Source organism: Neomonachus schauinslandi, chromosome 14, assembly GCF_002201575.2.
Source record: "Neomonachus schauinslandi chromosome 14, ASM220157v2, whole genome shotgun sequence".
NCBI lineage: Eukaryota > Metazoa > Chordata > Mammalia > Carnivora > Phocidae > Neomonachus > Neomonachus schauinslandi.
Genome location: NC_058416.1, coordinates 78,448,846 through 78,472,362, shown reverse-complemented (window position 1 = coordinate 78,472,362; position 23,517 = coordinate 78,448,846). Strand labels below are relative to the sequence as shown.

The window sequence follows — 23,517 nt, the reverse complement described above, 5'->3', positions numbered from 1 at the left end:
TGATCATGGTGGTGGTGGTGGTGATGGTGATGGTGTGGATGGTGGTGGTGGTGATGGGTAGTGATGGTGGTAGAACTTCAGTGGAGAAGGTGGTGATGGTGGGTGCAGGACGGGGGGGTGGGAATGGTGCTAATGATGATGACAATAATGGTAACAATAAGACTCATCATGTACCTAATCCAAGCCAGGCCCCGTGCTTTGCCTGTACCATCTCATGTAATCCTTCCAACAACCAATGGGTGGAAATGATCATCACCTTCATCCCACTACTTTGGAAACTAAGCTCAGAATCGTGAGACGTCATACTGAAAATCACGTAGCTGATAGGTGGCAGACCCAGAATTTGGCAGAACCAGAGTTTGTCCAGATTCCATACCGTTAGCAAACAGTGAAGGCCTGAGAAGCGGAAAGCAGAAAGGAAAACTGAAGAGGACGGAAGCCTGCCCTGACTGCGCTATTCAATAGGACAGCCTGCCCTCCCATTCCTGGAGGGCACTGCCAACCCCCTGAGACTTCTCTACTTTTTTCTTCCCCCCACTGCACTTATTCTAACATACTTTGCGATGCACTTGCTTCATATGATTATAACGCGTCATCTGTCTCCCCCCACCCCCGCTAGAATGGAAAGTCCTGAGGACAGACCTCTAAGCGTGCATTTTCAGAGCTCAGAACAGTACCTGAGACATACTGCAGGCATTTGACAAATTTTGTTGAATGAATGAATGTTTTTTGGTTTCAGGCCACATCTGATATGACAAGAAAAGGTTAAGATATCATGGCTTTGGGGTCCCCTGAACTTGTTGAAAGGACAATTGAGGGTTCTTTGGTTTCAGGCTAAGCCTGACCTAACAAGCTCTGAAAAAGGAAGAAGGGTTCATTTTTTCCTAACTTGGGGGCTTCTTGGACACCGGGAAGCAAAGGTATCCCCAAAACCCAAGAAGAAAACTAAGATTAGAGTCACACGTCTAAAATAAAGCTGCCCCGATCTTCTAAGAGAGAGACAGGGAGGCAGAGAATACACACTCCACCAGGCATAAAGCTTACTTGTCTCCATCTGCTTCCATGAGTTTCTCAACACAACTTGTATTCCTTCAGTCATTTAACAAACATGCATTGAGTCACCAGTACACACCAGAATTTAAAATATCTGACTTCATCTCTGTGAAAGACGCCAGCCCTCCAGCTGAGAACTGGGGCTACCGGGGCGAATAAATATGGGATGACACTTAAGAACAAGAGTCTCGCGGGAAAGACACTACTTTGTTCCCTAGTTTGGGATAACGTTTTTGGTTAAAGTGAAGGGCAGGAAATGATGGAATCATCCAGCTCCCAAGATAGTTAGAAGCTTCTAGGAACCAATGATCATATTTGAGGGAAGATGTAAACGAAGGACGGGTCCAAGATGGCTCACTGCTTCCTCCTGGTGGAGACCAGTAGCAAGCACATCAAACTGCTTCCCGAGTCTTCCCTCAACAGGGGCACCGGGAGCCAGGAGCTAGGTTTGTAACTGCACCTGCCCTATGGGAGGTCACAGTCAGATGAGGGAGGGAGGCCAGGAAACTGACAACCACTGTAAGACACGGTCAGTTGGTGACAGAATCATTCATTCATTCGTTTGTTCATTCATTCATTCATTTATTCATTCAACAAAGTGCAGAGGCTTTGAGGCAGGAGTTGGGTGTGAGGATAAGCAGGGATTCACTGGGAAAACAAAGAGAAAGGGAATTCTAGGCAGTGGTGCCAGGAGCAAGATGTGAAATCCATGCCTGATCCAGAAAACTATGTAACTAATAGACTTATCCAATAGTTAAAGGCTCGAGGGGGAAATGTGAAGAGTTCCGGCTCCAAACAGAAGCCAAATTCTGAGCTTTCTTTGCAACCCATGAAAAAGGCCATGTACTTTAAGCCACTGGTGATTTGCATGGGCTACATGTGTAAAAAGGTGTATTAATTCAGAAATATTTGGGTGCCTGGGTGGCTCAGTTGGTTAAATGTCTGCCGTTGGCTCAAGTCATGATCCCAGGGTCCTGGGATGAAGCCCCGCATTGGGCTCCCTGCTCAGCAGGGAGTCTGCTCCTCCCTCTTCCTCTGCTGCTCCCCCTGCTTGTGCGCAGCGCACATGCTCTCTCTCTCTCTCTGTGTCAAATAAATAAATAATCTTTTTTTAAAAAACTTTTAATTCAGAAATATTTACTAAGTACCTACAGTGTACCAGATATTGATATCAGGCTGGGAATAAAATGGTGAGCGAAAAGAGGTCCGATCCCTGCCCTTTTGCAGCTTACAGTCTGGTGAAGAGATAGGCATCCACTTTTTAAAAAAAAATCACTCCCCCAAAAAAGGTCAAAATTTAAATTAAAATGTGACGAGCAGCCCTGCTGCAAACAGGAAGAGCAGAAGTAAAGTGTGACACCAAGGAAATTCGGAACTGGGTGTGTAGACAAGACGGAGTTAGGGGTCCCCAGAAAAACAAAGATGAGATACAGCTTTCTTAACATCAGCCAAGTCATGTGAGGACCCCGGCTGTTTTATGATCGATGCCTGGCCAGTGTTATTTGCACAAACATGTTTCTCGAAGAACTTCCCGGGATGCATCAAAATTGCAGAAAAAAATAGATCTCGGCAGTTAATGATTTTCAGGGAACAAAAAAATGTAAAACACAAATAGCCACTACCAAGCCAGGACATAGTCTGACCACAGCAGAGACAGTAAATCAGTGGTAAAACTCCCAGTGCTTTTTCAGAAGTCAAGATTGACCCAATGCCCACTCTTGTGTCATTTCTGCAGGATTTAAACCCCTCTGAGTGCACAAACACAGGGCTAACCGGAGTCAGAGTGCTGATGATGCGACCCAGGCTGGCCCGTGATTTCAACCAACTAGGACCTGGACTCCTGTCACCTTAGGATGACTTTGTCCCAATTCTAGACTGAACTGTCCTCTGCCAAACTCCTGCGTGAATACACACACACCTGCAGCTTAAAACTCCCCCAATTTTGTTGTTGGGAGAGGCTGTGCCTGCAGAGCTATCTCCCTGCCTCTTTCCTCGTAACCAGTAATACAAAGTTCGTCGCTTCCAACACCTCCTTGGGTTGTGCAATGTAATGCACCCCACATGGCGCTGAGTTGAGCTACTCCCACGCTGACCTCAGCACCAAGAGCCGTAGGATTTAGACAAACTTGCAGCACTTGGCCACCGCTGCCAAGGTCCCAGTGGCCATAAGGCTGTATCGGAGGCAGGACACTGTAGACAGGATCTGAGCTGCCTGGGAAGGGCTGGTAGAGGCAGGAGGATGAAGGGCAGCGGAATTTGCTACCCCAAAATATGTCCCTTTGGCATAAGGGTTATTTTAGGCTGATTATTTTGAAAAAACAGCAGACAGAGGGGAAGCTCTGAAACCCGAGTAGAAGTCTCACTTTTGTAAAAGACATTGACATTGATAACGGAAACCTCCATGTATAAGGGTGTCTCCAACTCGGTATCAGAAGAGTGACTCTAAAACTCTAGAAACTTCTATCAGTGGAGAAGGCAGAGACTTCTGTACAACCGCCTTCCCCTTGTTAATTGTGCTTTTCCTGGTCACCTCCCATAACTGCCTCTCCCCAACCCCCACCCCGCCCCGCCTAACCCTCTCTTTTGTCTTTGGCTAGAGATGTGATTTAAGGTGATGCCTTGGGCCACTCTGAAGAGTTACTCAGTTTCCCCAAGGCTTTTCCACATATACAGAAGGGATCCATGTTAGTAAACCTCTGTTTTCTCCTATTAATCTTTTATTACAGGGGCCATCTCAGCCAAGTATCCAGAAGGATAGAGAGAAAAAAATTTTCCCCCACCAGGATCGAAGAGATCACCGTCTTTCAAACCATGGCTCACACCCTGTAAGTGAGGTGTGACATGAAAGTGATGGGTCATTACCAGCATTGGGTAAGTGATACAGAATGAAACAGAAAACAATGCAAAATACCATATATAGTAAGAATGAGTTTGATGGTAATTCTCTATTTCACGAGACTCATTTCAGGTGTGTGTGTGCGTGCGTATGTGTGTGTGTGTGTGTGTGTACAGAACTGCAATGTAAATCCAATTCAATTCTGTGCATCTTGATCAAAGCTGAAAACCAGGGGCGCCTGGGTGGCTCAGTTGGTTAAGCGGCTGCCTTCGGCTCAGGTCATGATCCCAGGGTCCTAGGATCGAGCCCCACATCGGGCTCCCTGCTCGGCGGGAAGCCTGCTTCTCCCTCTCCCACTCCCCCTGCTTGTGTTCCCTCTCTCGCTGTCTCTGTCAAATAAATAAAATCTTAAAAAAAACCAACAACAACTGAAAACCACCAGATTAGAGGCCCTCTCAAGGTCTCACCCAGCCCAGGATGTCACCAAGGATGAGTGCTCAGCCTGCGGAGGGTTGACAGAAACACCTGTTTCAGGCAGAGCAGGAGGCCAGCTCTACTTATAAGAACTTCACCAAACTCTGATGGGAAGATGTGAACTCGGAAATGCAATTAACCACCTAACCTCAGTGTTCACTCTCATGTATCATGGGGGCAGGGGTGGAGGAGCCGGGAGAGGAGTAAATTGATACAAACTTTCTGGAAAGCTACCTGGTAATGTTCACCAGACTATCTGGAGGCATTTTTGTTTGTCATGACCGGAATTGGGAGGAGAAAGGATGATACCGTTATCAATCTCATAACTGAGGCCAGGGATGCTGCCAAATATCCTTCAATAAGAGGACAGCCTCTGACTCAGGGTCCATTTTGATGATGACCATAGCTTTGATAAGGATGTGCTAGCAAGAAAGAATACAAAAGGGCATGCACCAGGGGGTGGGAGGCGGGAGGCGGGAGGAATCCAGGCCAATGACCTGTTTCAAATATGTTCTCTTTCATTCCCTGCTGTATCCCAGCCCTGTTGGCACATAGTAGTCAGGAAATAACTTGTTGAATGTTCCATGCTGAATCCAGCAAAGGCTTCTGTGGCTAAGCAGATGCCTGACGGTTCCAGACTGAGGTCCTACAGTGACACCTAGTGGCAGAAACTGAAACAACCATGCAGGTAGACCAGATTTAGCTGGTCTTTGCAGAGCCGATCCCTTCTGACTACAAAGGCCCCAGAATTTGCGGGGAAATCATGAGCCTAGTGAGGAGCAGGCAATTCAAGAGGACGATATGTGATGTCCTGCTAATAAAGGCAAACAAGGGTTTGAGCAATTAATGGGAAAGATCAAAGACAGATGATATGAAAAAAGAAAAAAACAAGCCCAGGGGTGCCTGGGTGGCCCAGTTGGTTAAGCGTCCAACTCTTGATTTCAGCTCAGGTCTTGATCTCAGGGTGGTGAGTTCAAGCCCCACATTAAGGCCTACTAAAAAAAGAAAAAATTCCCAAAATGGAGTCATTCACCCCCACAAGATAGCAAACCCAGACTTAGTTTTAACCTCTCAGGAAACAACCCCCTCTTTTGTTTTGCTAATAACTCTTGCCCTACCCTCCTGCCTATAAAAACCTTCTCTTGTGCAACTTCTCTACTTGCTAGAAGGGATTCTGCCCGATTCATAACTGATCTCCAATTCATCTGGTTGAATTTTGCTTTTTTTTTTTTAACAATTTGGACCCCAAGCTGATAAAACAAGTCACAGAGGTTATTTAATTAGGTGGGGGGGGAAAGTTTCAAAATGTGCATGGATAATCCTAATTCTATTGTTTATTTATTTATTTATTTATTTATTTTTAAGATTTTATTTATTTATCAGAGAGAGAGAGACAGAGGCAGGCAGAGGGAGAAGCAGGCTCCTTGCTGAGCAAGGAGCCCGATGTGGGACTCAATCCCAGGACCCTGGGATCACGACCTGAGCTGAAGGCAGACGCTTAACCGACTGAGCCACTCAGGCGTCCCCTAATTCTATTGTTTTTTTTTTTTAATTCTATTGTTTAAAAAGAGGATGCACATACCCATTTGTCTGGAAGAATTACACCAAAACTTTTTACCAAAATGACAGCGGTAGGTTCCCTAGAGGGCAAAGCTTGGGATAGTTCTTTTCTTTTTATCTATTTTTTGTTTTATTTTACACTGAATGTCTATTGTTTATGTAAAAAAAAAGAAGAAGAAGAAGAAGAAGTTAGATGGATGTGGACCCAAAATGCAAAGGCATTTAAGAATGTCTAAGGTACAAAGACCCTGATCACCTATGCACACCTTGGATTTCCATATCTGGGCTCTTATTATCCAGAACCAAATGCACTACAACCTCAGCGCTCCCTTGAGCATGAGCTTCCAAGAACTGCCCTCACCCCTTCTGGCTCCCGAATCCCCTCTTTTCTCCGCTTGTGAGTGATATTTACCATCCACAGCTGACTGTCTCATCCTGGCCTGCAGCACAGGCACGGAAATCGGGAGGAACCGAGGCTGATGTGTTGGGGACGAGTCTCCATCCCCCGGGCCTGCTCACCTGACATGTGGACATTCCGGAGGCAGGACAGGGAGGCATTGAGACGGGCGCACTCCTCCCGGTTGGCTCCGTATTTCTCCACCGTCTCACACACCTGCTCATCTGTCATCTCCAAGAGGTCCTCCAGACTCAGCTGGCCAGGGGTGATTTCCTACAGGAGGGAAGGAAGAAGGATGGTAAACACACCTCAGGTGCCCGGAGGGAAGGTGAGTGGGCTGAGCCTCCACACTGCCATCTAGCGGTACCTAGGGGAAACAAGCCTGGGTTTGAATCTCAGCTTGGCCACTCATTACCTCAGGCAAGTCACTTACCCTCTCTGAGCCTCACTTATGCCCCTGTACAATGGAGGTCTTAAGTGCGCATACTTGGTAAGGTAGCCCCTATCATTAGCACACAGACAGTGGTCCATAGACGGTGGAGTTAATTATCTGTCTCCCCCACGCCCCCCGCCCCGTACCTTCTGAACTCCTTATGGGCGGGCTCCACTTTCCTCGTCTTTGGATGGCCCTCTATGCCTCCTGCTCAGCTTGGCTTGTCCCCAGTACAGGGAGAACTCAGAACAGAGCAAACTGGATAGCCCAAGTCTCCTGATGGCTGTCCTCCCTGGCCACACCTTCTAGGGTCTAGATTGGGGGGTTAGGAACCCAAACGGTAAGCTGGAATCCTGTGGGTAGCTCAGCGCTGGAAATGAAACCGGATTTGTGTCTGAGCCCCATAGGGCACGGCTTTCCATTCTAAGACAAAGTAGTAAGGCTGGAGTATAGCATGGGGTGGGGACAGGAACACTTCTGGAAAGATGGGCTGGGAACAGAAAAGGCAGGATTGCCAGCTGTAAATGTCCCTTCACCACCACCAGCAACCACCCCCCCCTTCCCCAAAACGCTATGTCCCCGGACACCATAATATAGATACACCTTGAAATTTGTCAAACTTTGATATTTATGCATCTTTATGCATTTATGCATATTTATGCATCTATATCATATGTGTATATAAAATGGAGAGCCTTCATTTATAGTAGCTAATGGTATCCAATGTTTTTACATATGTTATTTAAAAATAAGTACTTTAAAATACTAAAAATGGAGATTCTAGGACACTAGGATACTTCTGCCCTCTTGTGGCCATATCTGCATATTACAACAAAATCAGACACCTTCCCCGGCCCGCCCCCCAACCCCCAGTACGGACATTTAACTGGCAGCCAGAAGGAGGAAAACTTCTTTCCCGGCCTCAAAACAGATGCAGAGCAAAAGCCATGAAGTCAAATCAGTGCCTTTCCAACTCACTAGGGCAGGGAGCAGGAGAAAACAATACTTGAGTCATTTAGGGCTTTTCTCAAATAGGGACACATGGCTCGTAAAGCCCACTTTAAGAAAAGTGATGGTCCAGGATCTGAAGGTACAAAAAAAATCACATTTAGAGGGACTCATTCACAACCCAAAAGAATTCTCCTCTTTGCTTCAGGATTCACTTGTGCATTTTAATCCTATCATTTACTCCCCAAATACTAAATTTCCACTGAAATTTGGGGTCACAGAAAAAAAATCACAGAAGTAATAATGACATAAAAAATGGACAAAGCCTAAGGAAACCCGGACTAACAGAGCAGATGCACTTCCGTTCAATAAAGTGACAATAATAAGCGAAAATGAAACGGATGGCACACTGTTTTAAGGGCTTTTCTTGGGTTTTCTTTAAATGTCACAAAGACCACATAAAGTAGTACTTTCATCATCATCATCATTGGTCTGTAATTAGGACACTAAAACTCAGAGAGGTTAGACCACTTGCGCAGGGATGCACAGCAAGTAAGTTTGAACCCAGGCTGTTACTTCGGAGCCTTCGCCATACTGCTGGTTCCCCCTCAGAAAGGGGACCTCTGGTGGACGCATGCAGAAGCTGCAGGCAGAGAGCTGGAACCCCAGCTCCTCCCCATCCCCTGGTTGGTGGAGCCAGGATTCTAACAGCCTAAGGTAAGAGCCAGAGCTGGGGCACCTGCAGGCCAGGTAAATGAGCAAAACTGCCAACTAGCAGGAGCCTGCATGATCTGAAGGGGCAGCAGAAATCAGGTCATTGCCACCAGATGGAAATTCAGTGCCTTGTGTTCAGCAATTCGGCTTTTTCGAGAGAAGCCAGAGACCTGGAGGGGTTTTATGCAAACTCTTTATGCTTTTAAATATTGGCTCAAAATTTTTTTTTGCAAACACCGTATCAGACAAACAAAAATTGTGCATCAGATACAAGGAACAGCTTGGAGGCCACCAGATTTCAGCCCTTGGCTGAGATGATTTTGTCTCTGTATTCACCCTGCTTGATAAATAATTGGTCCCAAAAGCCTCTAAAAAGTGGATTGGCCCTTGCAAATAAAATGTACTGTCTGTAGTTATACGTGACCTTTCATTTTAAGGATATTCACATGAAAATTCCATCCTGGGAAGGAAATAAAGGAACATAGAATCATACACCATCAAATGAGCATGCATGAGGTGGGGGCAGGGGCAGGGATGGAGGAATATGTGGGTCCTTCGTCTAGCTCAGCATCTGGTGGGTTCAGGTGAGCTCACATAGAGGTCAAGGTCTGAAAAAGACAAAAGGTGGAAGACAATCTTCCGGGCCTCTTCAAGCAAGAAGAAGGGCGCACCATGAGAAATGGCATTTGGTCCTGCAGGCAAGGGGGACACCCCCCTTGTCTACCCAGCTCAGCGAGTCCCCAGCAACAGACAAAGGAGGAGAAAGCACAGTGCTTCCCACCTGCTCCAGAGTCCTTCTGAGCTGCATTCTCCTGCCAGCACCATCCACTCACTAGCAGGGGAAGTCGCTTCATCTCTGAGCCTCAGATTCTTGCTCTGCATAATAGGGATAACTGTCCCCACCTCAAAAGACCATTGTGAGGGTCCGAACAGCCTCAACAGTTGAGATCCTGGGTGTAAAGCCCTTAGGACAACTCCTGGCCCCAAATATTCAGTGACTGGTTTTATTAGGAAGGCCTGGACACTGGAAAGAGTGGGGACCTGGAATCCAAGAGGGTAGGAAAATCTCACTATCCTTGAGATTTTAAGGATGTGGTCCACACCTGTTACTTCCAAAGCTTTCAACAATAATAACAAGCTGACATTTGCTGAATGCTATTAGGTGCCCAAATGTGAGCGGAACATTTTAGATGGACCATCTCATTATATCATTCTAGCTACTTCAGAAGAGGAGACAATCATTACCCCCATTTAACAGATGAGAAAACTAATGCCCTCAGTCGGTGGTGTCCAATATGGTGGCCACCGGCTATATTAATTAACATTAAAGACAATTAAAAATTCAGTTCATCAGTCACATGAACTAATCACAATTCAAGTGCCCAAGAGCTCCCTGGGTCTGGTGGCCACTGCATCAGACAGCACAGATATAAAATATTTCCAACATTGCAGAAAGTTCTGCTGGACAGCACCAGTCTAAAAGGTAACATGACTCGGCCAAGGTGACTGAGCTAATGAGTGGCAGAGCTGAAAGAGGATCCAACTGAGCATGGAACCATATTCTTAACAACCCACTTGGACAGCATCAGAGATTCTCTGCGCCTTCCTCCAACACATATTTATTGGGGGCTTACTATGTGCCGGGCACAGGCAAAAACCCGCTGTGCAGGGGGCTGGCTTCTGGCCAGTAAGGGGCAGGGGGCAGGGGGCCGGGGGCCATCTCCAGTCACCTCCAAGACTTCCTTGCGCACATCGACGATCCGGAACCAGTGCCGGAGCTGGGGGAAGCCGTCCAACTCGGCGTTGCGCTCCTGAAGGGCCACCTTCTTTTTGCAGGACAGCTGACGGCTGAAGTACTTCACCAGCTTGCTCTGCGGAGACACAGATGAGGACAGAGGGCGGGTCTCAGAGGCACGGCCAAGGGAGGATAAACAAGAATCTCCCCACTGCCCCCTCCCCACCCGAAACCCATCCAATGCCTATGTTAAAGACTGGTTTAACTGCAGGGAGGAGGGGCACACAGGGGTGTCACTTTATTGGGGGGCCTTTGGGCTGCAATCACGTACATTTCCACTGCATAGATCCTTGGACCCAAAGATTCCACTTCTAGGAACTCACCTAGAGATGCCGTCCTGGGCAAGAGGACTATAAAAGAATATTTCTTACAGATTGGCAAAAGATTGAAAACACTCTGAGGGTCCATCAGCAGGAGACTCATAAATGCAGGTACACAAGGGAACTCTATGCAGCTATAAAATAAAATGAGGAAGCGTGCTATGTACTCATACAGAACAATCTCCAAGATACATTGTTACATAAAAATGCTCTCCCATGCATGTGGGCAATGTCTACATTTATGTATCTTTGTAAATGCAGACACTCTCTGGGAGGATTTCTAATAACCTAGGGAAGGGAAGAGGGGTGGAAGAAACATTTTTGTTTGTTTTTACTTTAATTTTTAATTAAAGCAGAGTCAACATACAATATTATATTAGTATCAAGTGCACAACCTAGTGATTCAACAATTATATACATTATGCTGTGCTCACTACCAGAAGCAGATAAGCATAGTGACATTTGTCACCGTACAAAGTTATTACAATGGTATTGACTATATTCCCAATGCTGTACTTTTCAGGGGAGGAAGAGGTGCAAACTTCCAGTTATAGAATAAATAAGTCACAGAGATTAAAAGTACAGCAGAGAAACATTTCATTGAAATCCTTTTGTACTACATGAATCTTACATGCAAATATTCACAAATTCACGAATACTTATAGAATGAGATGGACATGAACTCATGCTATGGAGAGATGCCACGACACAAGAAAGGAAAACTAGTTATGTAAAAACTAACATTTGGCACACCTCTCTCACTTACAATGTATTTCTAAGGACAGTGCTCCTGTAGGGTTTTATTTTTTTTTTTTATTTTTATTTTTTTTAAAGATTTTATTTATTTATTTGAGACAGAGAGAATGAGATACAGAGAGCATGAGAGGGAGAAGGGTCAGAGGGAGAAGCAGACTCCCTGCCGAGCAGGGAGCCCGATGCGGGACTCGATCCAGGGACTCCAGGATCATGACCTGAGCCGAAGGCAGTCGCTTAACTAACTGAGCCACCCAGGCGCCCTCCTGTAGGGTTTTATACTAAAGAAATAATTAAGAATATTCACAAAGCTTTGCTCTAAATTGAAAAGAGCCACGAAAATTTGGAAACAATCCAACTCTTCAACAATAGGGGATGATGTAAGTACATTACAATATAGCTCTATGATGGCATATCATTAAAAATAATGTATAAAATATGTATATTTATAATGTACAAATCATGCATTAAAAATTTATAAAACTATATGTGTAGAGATGCACAGAAAAAGCCTTGGGAGGGTATATGACAAAATATGAGCAGTAGTTATCTCTGCTAGTAAGATTATAGGTGATTAAGATTACTCAGATTAATAATAATTATAATTAAGATTATTAATGAGATTATTAATAAATATTAAGATTATTGATAGATATTTTTTCTATTTGCTTCTCTACAGCAAAATTAGAAAATATGAAGTATATGTATTACCTGCTTATTAATGGAAAAAATGTTTAGATGGCCTTGGCAAAATTTCTTTAACACCGATACTATCCAGTGTCACCAAGAATGAGAGAAACCATTGAGAATGCCACTGGAAGGCATTGATTTTTGTCTCAATGTTTTAATAGTCTCACTTCTAGGAATCCACCCTACAGAAATACTTATATATGTGTGTACATGGGGATAAAGGCCTGGCTCGTTACTGCAGCACAATAATTTTAAAGACTTGAAAAGGTAGATCGATACATATTGACTCGGGAAAATCTCCAAGATTTTCATTTTCAGTGAAAAAGCAATCTGCAAAGACAGCATATACTATGATTACATTTATATTTTTAAAACTCTGTGTGTGTTGGGGTGCCTAGCTGGCTCAGTCCGATGAGTGCATGGCTCTTGATCTCAAGGGTTGTGGGTTTGAGCCCCATGTTGGGTGTAGAGATGACTTAAAAATAAAATCTGGAAAACCATGTTTAAAAAGGTACATTAACTGAGGGGTGCCCAGGGGGTGCAGTTGGTTAGGTGTCCGACTCTTGGCTTCAGCTTAGATAGTGATCTCTGGGTGGTGAGACTGAGCCCCATGTGGGGCTCTGCGCTCAGCACAGAGTCTGCTTAAGACTCTCTCTCCATCTCCTTCTGCTCCTCCCCACCCCCCTGCTCTCTCTCAAATAAATAAATAAAATCTTTTTAAAAATAAAAAAATAAAAAGGTCCATTAACCGAAAAATTAAATATGAATGAATTACAGCACATCCATAGGATGGAATACTGTGTAAACTTTCAAAAACAAGGTAGATTTAGATATGAAAACTGTCTCCAACAGTTACCACTCTCTCTCTCTCTATTCTAGTAAGTTTCAGGACAAAAGAGGTCTCAGAATTATAACTTTCTTTACCGCACAGAAAAGAAACCCCTGCAATTAACAGCAAAATGGATCGCTCAGACCCTGAGATCATGTCACCTATTACTGGCAGTAAGCATGCCCCGCAGGCTTGCTCCTTTGCACTGATTTAAGTTGAGGGCTTATTAGTAATTGCAAAAATAGAAGAGCACAATATAGAACCAGAGAAAGAGGACTCTACTGTAAAGTCTTTAATTTTTTTTTTTTCCATGCCCATGTGTTGGAGTAAGAGGTGGCGTCAGGGAGGGGCTAGGACCTTGGGCACCAGAATCAGGCTAACCCGGGCTCCGGTATCCACCGCGCTCCTCAGCAGCCAAAGGACCTCAAGCAAGTTTCAAAACTGCTCTAAACCTCGGTTTCCTCACCTGGAAAGTGAAGGTTCAAGTGTACCTACTTCACAGGATTGTGGGGAGAGTTAAAAGGGATTATTCATGCAAAGCGGTGCTGAATGCGTAGCAACAGTGCTGATTTTGCGCTCCATAAACTCACAAGCATCTGCCACAGTTTCCTGGGAGGGGTTATGCCCCAAATTTACTAACTCTCAGTACCAGAAAAAGTCTTTCTGATAAATTAAAATTAATCTCTTTCAAAATACATATTCTTTAAAGATCAAATGTATCCTTTCTCCAATGTTTAAAATATACAGAGTTATACTGCAAAGAAAGGTACTTTTAGTTGGGTTAAACTAAAAACTGTCTTCCTAACTCATTATTTAAATCCTGATTCTGAAATTCACAGGATTTAAATCTAAGCAACTTACAGAAATTGCTTAAAAGGAATACATGCTTACTTTATTAACTATATCTATAAATTTGGGATTTTTGCTAACTGGCCTTCCTCAAGCTTTTCACCTAAATAAATACAGTTTTACTCTTCATTATTTTATGCCTTTATGTGCCCGTGTTGGATTTCAAATATGGCGAAAGAAATAAGAATGTGGTTTCTTGACATAAATAAAAACGATAAAAACAATGTGGTTTCTTGACTTAAAGAAAGAAACAAAGAAAGCAAAACCATGTCTCTCATACCTTTATTTTTTTAAGTTTTTATTTAAGTAATCTTTACACCCAGCATGGGGCTTGAACTCACAACCCCAAGATCAAGAGTCACACGCTCCACCAACTGAGCCAGCTAAGTGCCCCAGTCTCTCATATTTTTGATTAAGCATTCATTGTCACAGAAGACTGAAAAACCAGACTGAGCCCTGATGCTGAATGGCAGGAGCCAGGGAGCCATGTCACAACCCCGCTCAAACACCCATTCTTGAATAGCAGATCTCCCAAGTGTGGGTCACGCTGATAACTTGAGGCATGGCATTGAGTGACAATGCGTCGCATAGTAAGCATGTTCTCCGTCCAAATCTCTCTTCAGCTATCTGACCATATATCAAGGAGACAGTCTCTGTCCAGTGATGCTATGTCTTTAACACCTAGCATGTTCTGATCTCTGTAACAGAGAGCAGGACATAGACTCATAGCCTTGGGCAGGTAACAATAGTGAGCACAGTGTAATAATGACACCACTTTTTTGTTTGTTGTTTTTTTTAAAGATTTTATTTATTTGTCAGAGAGAGAGAGAGAACACAAGCAGGGGGGAGTGGCAGAGGGAGAGGGAGAAGCAGGTTCCCCGCTGAGCGAGGAGACGGTCGGGACTCGACCCCAGGACCCTGAGATCATGACCTGAGCTGAAGGCATCCCATGATACTACTGTTTTTGTTGTGTTGATTTTCTTTTTTTTTTTTTAAGATTTTATTTATTCATTTGAGAGAGAGAGAGAGAGAAAGACAGAGAGAGCACAAGCAGAGGGAGAGAGAAAAGCAGACTCCCCGCTGAGCTGGCAGTCTGATGCGGGGCTGGATCCCAGAACCTGGAGATCATGACCTGAGCCGAAGGCAGAGGCTTAACCATCTGAGCCACCCAGGTGCCCCTGTTGTGTTAATTTTCTTGATTGCCTTCCATTCATGGCGAAGTGATACTAGTTTTCCATTATAATAGTTGTATAATGTTTATTTTTAAATACATGTATGTTTTTAAAAATTGAGTGGGTTTAAAGAACATACACATGGGGCGCCTGGGTGGCTCAGATGGTTAAGCGTCTGCCTTCGGCTCAGATCGTGATCTCCACGTCCTGGAATCGAGCCCTGCATTGTTGGGCTCCCAGTTCAGTGGGGAGTCTGCTTCTCCCTCTCCCTCTGCCTCTCCCCTGCTTGTGCTCTCTCTGTCTCTCTCTGTCTCTCAAATGAATAAATAAAATATTTTTTAAAAAGAACATACAGAGATACAGCAAAAAGCACAATGGTGGGGTCAAACTAATGAGTTGGGGAAACACTGTTCTATAGAATAATATTCAAATTCAGACATTATTCAGGGCTCAGCTGTAGTCCATTTCTCCTTCCTTACCTCTTTCATTTCCATGCAATTCCCTAAACACATCACCTCAAATGTCCCCCCTCTATGATTTTGTTCAGGTCCCCCATCTAGAAGTCATTTCTATACCCACCTGTGGTAGATTGTAAAGATACCCCGATTCCTTTATGCCTCCTGCCTCCATACCCTTTGCAATGTGCCCTTACAATTAACTCACAAACGAGGCAGAGGCTGTGCCCACAACCCTCTAATCAGTTGTGAAAGTTTCTCACCTCAGCCAATAGAAAAAGGCTTTGCATGGTTCTACTTGCTGCCTTGGATCTGCCATATCCATGGGAATGTGTCCAGGCTGGTCAGTTAATCAACCGAAGGAGGACGGACTAGGGAGAGCAAAGCCAAGTCTTCCCCAACATCCCAGACAAAGCCAGCCATCTCAGCTCAGGCAAAAGCCAAGTGTTCCCAGGCTGTTGGCTGTGAGTGAACCCAGCCAAGATCAGAAGAGCCAGGAATCTGCAACTGATCCCCAGATGCATGGTCAACAAATGTTTATGTTGTCTGCAACTAAGGTTTTGTGGTCGTTTGTTACAGAGCATTACTGGGATGCACAGCTAACTGATACACCACCCCATCAACTCCTAGAAATCTGATTTTTTCTCCAAAGTTCATCTCAAATGTCACCTTCTCCAGCAAGAATTTATCAAATCTTCCCTCGCATTTTATTTTTACCTACTCCATTATAACATTTATCACAGTTTTTTCTTGCATTATAATTGGCTAGTAACGAAGACACTGGATATCTTAAAGGGCTGAGGAGCCCTTTCTAGATTTGGAAGCATCAATGAAACAAGAACAATAGTAGAAATAAAAGTACCATTATTGAGCACTTCCATGTGCCAAGCCCACGCTGAAGGGCTACCACGCATCATGTCAATATATCCACACATCCCCAGGGGCTAGATGCTGTTGAGATCTACATTTTACAGATGGAGAAATTCGGCACAGAGAAGTTAAGCGATTTGTTCACGATCACACAGCTAGCAAGTAGAGAGCTAGGATTCAAACCCAATCTGACTCCAAGGCCGCAATACTGCAGAAAGGATAACTTTATTTTAATGTTAATTATTTAATGAGCACATGTATACCTTTTCCTTGTGGAAAAAGCTAGACCATTTCGGATGAGGCCAAAGCTCCCTTTGTCCACTCAGACTAATGCTGGTCCTCTTCTCCCTGGACATAATGGAGGTAACCACTGAGACTAGTTTGGTGTCCATATTTCCAGACCTTTTTCTATGCCTCTATGCATTTCCATACGTGTGTGTGTGTGTGTGTGTGTAAACTTTGCAGCATAGGTGGATGTGTAGGGTTGTTTTTTTCCCACATAAATTGTATCTTACTTTTTTCACCCAGTAGCAAGCCTCGAGCATCTTTCCCTGATAGTTCCTACAGATCTAACTCATTCCTTTTAATCTTCTGCATGAGGGATTCCTTTGATACCGGGGTCAAAAGCCCATGATGTGAGCGGTTCTGTGATGTCTGCTGGGGGCATCTTTGTCGGCTATGATAGAGCATTTTCAGGAATAACAGCCCCGAGAGCAGCCACCATTTACTAAATACTTGCAATGAGCCTGGGGCAGTGGGACAATTGCTTTGAATGTGTCTGTTCATTTTTAATCCATGAGACAATGTTGGCTGTGAGGCTGGTATTCTGAGCCTATTCTGTGAACGAGAACCCTGAGGTGTTGAGAGGTTAAATCACATACCCAGATCCACAAAACTACTGAAGCTGGGGAGCCAGGGCAGGAGCCCACATCTCCCTCCCTTTACCAGGGTGCTGCACTGAGTTGCTCACAGGTCCTTCCCACTGAACTGGAAATCCAAAGTCGGGTGTGGACCCCTCACTCATCTTGGGAAGGCTTCCAGGGATTGTGGGAGAAGTGAGTTTCTAAATTCCAGTTCCAAGGCTTTGGTGAGTCATGTCCGCTCCCTGAGCTTCTCCTTTCTCATCTGTAAAATGGGCATATACCACCACCTCCTGCCAAGGCATCACAGGAGATGCTGTCTGTGCAGAAGGCAGGCTGAGCCCTCATCCGACACAAACACCGTGTCCTGACTGTCTGTGGAAGGAATGCTTGAATTCTGGGAGGTGTTTTCAGTGTCACCCAGAGACTGGACCTACACCTGCCTGGGACCAAGAATCAAGGGGCACCCCCACTATGATGCCTTAGGAACGGGGGAGAGAGAGACGGGTTCAAGAAGCAGATGGAGTAGGGAAGAGAGGCAAGGAGGGAAGCCACAGGACCGGGGCTTCCCCTCAAGGCAAATGGGAACAAGAGTCACTTTTCAGGGACAAGAGCATGGCTAATCTGAGCAGGGAAAAACCCAGAAACCTGCCCCGAGTGTGAAGCTGGACTAGGCAGAAGTCATGCAATACTTCCCAAATGGGACGTATTCCTCTGGGAATCAGCAGCTCACCCACAGGGTCCCCAAGATTTGTGGTGTCGAATAATCACGGCTCTCAGCCAACAGGGGTTCTCCCCAAGCCAAATGCCGTGAGAAACACTTTTTATGAATCATCTTTACTCTGCACCGCCACTTGATGATGTAGGTCTAATTACTGCCCCATTTAAAGTTTAGAAAAGGTTAAATTGCATCTCTGGGTTATCATAGGTGAGATTTACTTGCTTATTTCTGTGCATGTATATCTTATCACCTTTCCATAAGCTTGAATTACTTATAGGATAATTAGTCACAAACCTCATGAAAATCAGACATTTACCAACAATAAAGACATGTGGGACATGGCCAATGTCAGCCACCTCATTAAATAAGTTCTAGATTTTTACTGCAGTTCATTTTTAATCCATTCAACAATGCTAGCTGGGAACAGTGCATATAGACACCATGTATATAAAGATTACATGAAATCATGCATATAAAGCACTTAAACAATACCTGATATATACATGATATATATCTCTCATATATATGATATGTACATTGTCAACCATTTCATTAAATATGTATATAAAAGTTTATGTATAGCCCTATATTATACATTTGATAATTATATATAACTGAACTATATATAACTATATATATGTTATACTTAGTATATATTTTATAATAGTAAGTACAGAATATATATAGTATATACATATAGTATTTTATATATAGATATATAATATCAGGTATTCTGCTAAACATTTCATATACATTATTTCATTTAACCTTCACAACCCCAGAGATATCCCCATTTTACAGATGAGGAGACTGAGGGCCATAGAGCTTTAGCTGCTCTCCAAGGTATCAGATAATTTTACATATAAGCTTCCTCTTTCCCCCATTCCCTGACCATAAGAATCATCTGGAATCGTTTCTCGGCCTTTTGGCTAATATCAAGTGAAGAATCATCTGGAGGTGTCTGTTCAAAAATCAACCTTCCAGGCCCATCCCCTAGGAAGCCTGATTCAGTGAATCTGGGGAAGACCCAAGAATTCATAAAAACACAAGCACCCCAATGTCACTGAGTGTCAGGCAAGGGAGAAACATCCATCTACTGTCTAAATGATGGAATGAAAGCAGTTTGTTTCTTTGACAAGCTTAAGTAAGCATCAGGATCCTTGGACAATAAAACCAGGGCAGAAACCTAGTTCTGGAAGCCAGTGTGGCACCTGGGCGAACAGCCCCCTTCCAGGGCGGTGGGCTCCCGTGGGCAGCAGGCATTCACTGTGCGACTCCAAGGGACAAGACCCTGTCCAGGGCCCAGGGAATTCAAAGAGCAGTCTACACCCCGTCCAGGCCTGCAGGGGCTCCCAGTGGGGCAGACGGGACAGACGAGCAAACACCAATCATGAGGCCAGATGAGAGGAGCCAGAATGAAGAGCAGCCAGGCTTCGGCACAGGCACCAAGGATGCAAAATTAAGAGAACAGTCTCGTAGAGAGCAATTTGCCATGATTACAGGATGATAATGATGGGAGTTCTATGTTTATTCTAGGAGAAGTAAGGCCTGCCATTCATTGTATGTGTATGTGCACGCGTGCATGTGTGTGCATGCTTGCGTGTGTGTGTGTGTGTTTTAAGGTGCTTTCTAAATACCAAGAGGGAGGTGTGTGCGTGTGTGTGTGTGTGTGTGTGTGTGTGTTTTAAGGTGCTTTCTAAATACCAAGAGGGAGGGTTACAAAATCAATTACACATCCTAGGGCAGGGCTATTCAGCTATTCTAGTGTAGCCTGAAGACATGTGCTCTGAAGGCTGTGAAGGCCAGGCTCCTTCAGATTAGTACAGAAATCGAGAGCATTTAGTTACTTTGATAGCTATTGGACAGAGTGCTTTTCTGTCCGTTGAATCTAATATCGTCAAAGTGAGGCTTGTATTTTGTTTGGATATTTCGGTCCCCTCCATTTTTTCACTAAATTGTTTTTATCATATTTCACAAAAGCAATGGCTACAAAGTGCCAGGAAAACAAAAAAGCTGATTCTTCAACCCAGAGGGTATGAGAGGCACTGACCTCCACACTCAGGGAATTTCAGTGATGAAGCTGAATCCCCTACGTCACTAAATAAATTACTTTCCACAATGTTTTCAAGGATACTGCCTTATAAGAGAGCACCACAGCAATGCTGAAGTGGGTGTTAGATTGTTATTGGCATGCTACAGATGGGAAACTGAGGTTCAGGGCCACTGGAATCCTGCCCCAGCTCACACGACTAAAGCAGCACCAGGTCAGGATTTAAACTCAGGGTCTGATTACCAGTCATGTGCCCTCTTAGCGATAGCTCTCTGCAGAAGCAGAGGGTCCAAACAGCCTAGAGGTCAAGGTTGAGAAGCACAATTGGAAATGGGTCTTTGCATGTCCTCACCCTGCCAGGTGTCCTAATTTATTTTTAGGTCACCCTCAATTCAAGTCCATGCAGAGCTGAACTGCAAAAGGTCCAAAGGTTCCACCTTCAAGTGAAGAAACACAGGGCTCCTGGAAATAGCACATCCATGCTGAGCCCACCACCCACCCTTGCCTTGCCCTGCCCGGGTGCAAAATAAGGTCTCTGGACCTGGGGTCTGAAGGATCCCAGGAGTCTTGAGAGAGGAGACCGAGAGATGTAGTTCTCCAACTCCACACCAGGGGGCAGCCTGGCACCTTCCACCGCAGATGGAAAAATTTTTCAGACCCTCCTGGATCTGAGCATCCTCAGTGCCTTATTACTGTACTCTGTATTAGCATGATGGTAAATTTAGCAGCATAAACAACAAAAAAAAAGTTTAAAGTCAAGACATGTGACAGAGCTATAAATAATCATGTCTGAAATCTCTAATGTGAAATGGGGAACCTTTCACTTAGAATCTAAACCAAGATAAACCCTGGGACCCATGGGCAAGCCCCTGGGGTTCAGTTTGCTGAGCCCCAAACCATCATTGCTTAGGTGCTATTTTGTTTTAATTTTTTTTAAGTAATCTCTACATCCAACATGGGGCTCGAACTCACGACCCCAGGATCAAGAGTCACATGCTCTTCTGACTGAGCCAGCCAGGTGCCCCCTAGGTACTATTTAAAAAAAAAAAAAAAGCTAAAGCAGAGTGTATGAAAGCTGGAAGGGAGGGCAGGGCAGATTGAGGATATTCTAAGTGATCTTTCACAAATCATCTCTCCTGTAAACCCCATGGCAATGTCAAGGGGAGGGTCTCCTCTCCCACCCATTTTACACATGAGGAAACTGAGGCTCAGAAATGTGGCATAACTGGCCTTACAATCCCACGGATGACGAGACAGACTCCACAGTGCCCCGTCCCCCCCTCAGGGCTGCCTGTCGGCAAACACCCCACTATCACTACCTGCTGGCAGGCAGGCACCGGCTAGCAGCAGAGAGCTGAAGCCACGAACCCACGAACCCACAGCGCCCCCGCCTCTGTGCTTCTTCCCGCTGCCCAGAGCTCTCTCCTCCGGCTGCAGGCACAAATGGCACTCTCCTACCCTTCGGTGCCACCCCTTCCCAACCGCCCCCCCCCGCCGTGTCACCATCACACCACCCTGCTTTTTTCCTCAGTAGCACTTATCCTTAGCCCACAAATGATCCTGTTGATTGGTTTCCATGGTTACACCCCCCATCAGCACCATCACACACACCCCCATCAGAATGCCAGCTCCAGAGAGCACCACGGGCTTGGCCCCCAGCAGGCACAGCGGTGTCCCCGGGACATTTTTCTGGGTGGTTCATCAGGGTTGGGGGGAGGGCCAGGCCTCTCCCAGGACGTCCCAACCCGTTTTCCAGTGGGCGCTGCTCGTTCAAAACCGGGGCCCCCCACCCCCGGCTCTGCGTTCCCCGGGCTGCAGCGGGGCCCAGCCAGGCGCCCCGACGCCTTCCCGCGGTTGCCAGGGCGACCATTGTCATAACATCCCTGGCGCTCAGCGGGGCCAGCTGACAGTGGAGAGAATGATTTGACTCGCTAACGTCTCAAGTAACAGGCCGATTTGCATCCACAGGCAAATTCCCAGCTGAGGGCTGGAGGCCTGGGAGATGGCACTCTTCCTCCTCTCCCTACCCCAGATCCGTTAGGGTGGCATCCCTCAGGCTGAAGCAGACAGGACCCACCAGTCTGGGCTGTCCCCCAGGGGTGCTGGAACCAAGCCCACTCCTTCAGAAAAATGCCCACTGCACGTGGCTTGGGGGTAAAGCCCTCAAGGCTGCTGGTGGCTTTTCCTTTTCTTTACATTATTATTGCTAATGAATATGACAAACAATGGGGGGGGGAGTTTCACTGATTTAATGAGCACTTACTAGATGCCAGGTCCCCTGGTAACTTTCTCACATAGTCCATCACTATAATTTTAATATTTATGCTATAACAAAACATGTTAGAATACAGTAGTATATCTATATACTGTATAATATATATTCGGACATAAATCATAGATAGGAATTCATAGACATATAATACATAATACAATTAGAAATATAATAGTATGTATACTATATAGTATATATTTCTAATGATAAAACTGACATTTGCTGATCCTTCTTATATGCTAGCCTATGCCTACTGTTTCACTACGTCATTAGGTTACTAATGATGCTGTTATCAATACGCTATTACATAATGATATAGTCATAAACATAATCATAGCTAAGTTTTACTGAGCACTTACTATGTGCCAAGCATTGTGCTAAGTGCTTCATTAATATTTTATTACATACACACACGAAGGGCTAAGAGCCCAATTACCCCCATTATGAAGATGAGAAATGAGAGGCTCAGAGTAACAATGCAACTTGTCTGAAAGTCACATGGAAAACAAGGCCCGAAATTGCCCCCCGAACCTGTCCCATTCCTTATTTCCACACCACAGGTTAAAGTGGTCCAACATAGCTTGCAGCAGAACCCCCTTGGGACGGTGTTAAAAATACACATGCTGAGCCCCTGCTTCCCCCAACCCACACATGCGGAATCAAATACTCTTGGGGACAGGGGGCTTCTCATTTCTTTTAAACAAGATCCCCAGATAGTTCTGACAAAGGCAAAAAGTCCAGAACCACTGGCTTCGGGTTTTTTGATCACTCATTACCACTGCAGTGCCAATTAGGTGATCTGATTAAATTAATGAGTCTTGAGGGGTTGAAATTCCAGAGAGGGCAGTTTCAAGTGATGTATGTAGTACCAACAATCCTAAAAAGGAGAAGAAGCAGGGAGAAAAATAAGATGCAGGGTCCCCTAAGGCAAACTTAGGTTGGCCACAGGTGTAACCAATCCCAACCTTTTTGGAACGAGGAGGGCCTGCGTGATAAATAATAACATGTGTTTTGTCCAGGGCTGACTTTAGGGGAGCAAAGCCAATATGTTGCCTTATTATCCACTGCCTGAACTATAGGAAAAGTAGAACTAAGACCCCAGAAATGAAGACCAGACACATCAAGGGGAAAAAACACAAAACACATATGCACTAAAAGTAAGTCTCTTTGGGGCAACTTCTTCACTTTGACCATGGAAGCCTGCTCTGTCCAGACCCACACTGCTCAATAGACCAGCCACTCAGCACATGCGGCTATGTACAGGGAAATTAAAATGAACTAAAATTACACAAATATTTAACACAGTGAATAAACAGGACTAGGGCATCTTATGGGCACCACTGACCAAAAATCCAGAAAACAGAAAAAAAAAAAAAAATCCAGAAAGCATCCCTCACAGTCATTATGTGATGTCAGACAATCAGAGAATTCAACCCCCCAAAAATGTCATTAGAATTTGAGCTTAG

At 44.8% G+C, this 23,517-nt stretch overlaps 1 protein-coding gene across 1 annotated transcript in view; it reads right to left on the bottom strand.

The window, feature by feature from the left end:
• The window catches only part of KSR2 (kinase suppressor of ras 2), a 400,684-nt gene that overhangs the window by 307,948 nt on the left and 69,219 nt on the right, over nt 1-23,517 (bottom strand). Inside the window, exons 2-3 of the mRNA XM_044921136.1 lie at nt 10,146-10,286; nt 6,443-6,593 (exon numbers count right to left, since the gene is read on the bottom strand). Coding sequence (XP_044777071.1) covers nt 6,443-6,593; nt 10,146-10,286 — 292 coding nt within the window. The remainder of the gene's footprint in view (nt 1-6,442; nt 6,594-10,145; nt 10,287-23,517) is intronic.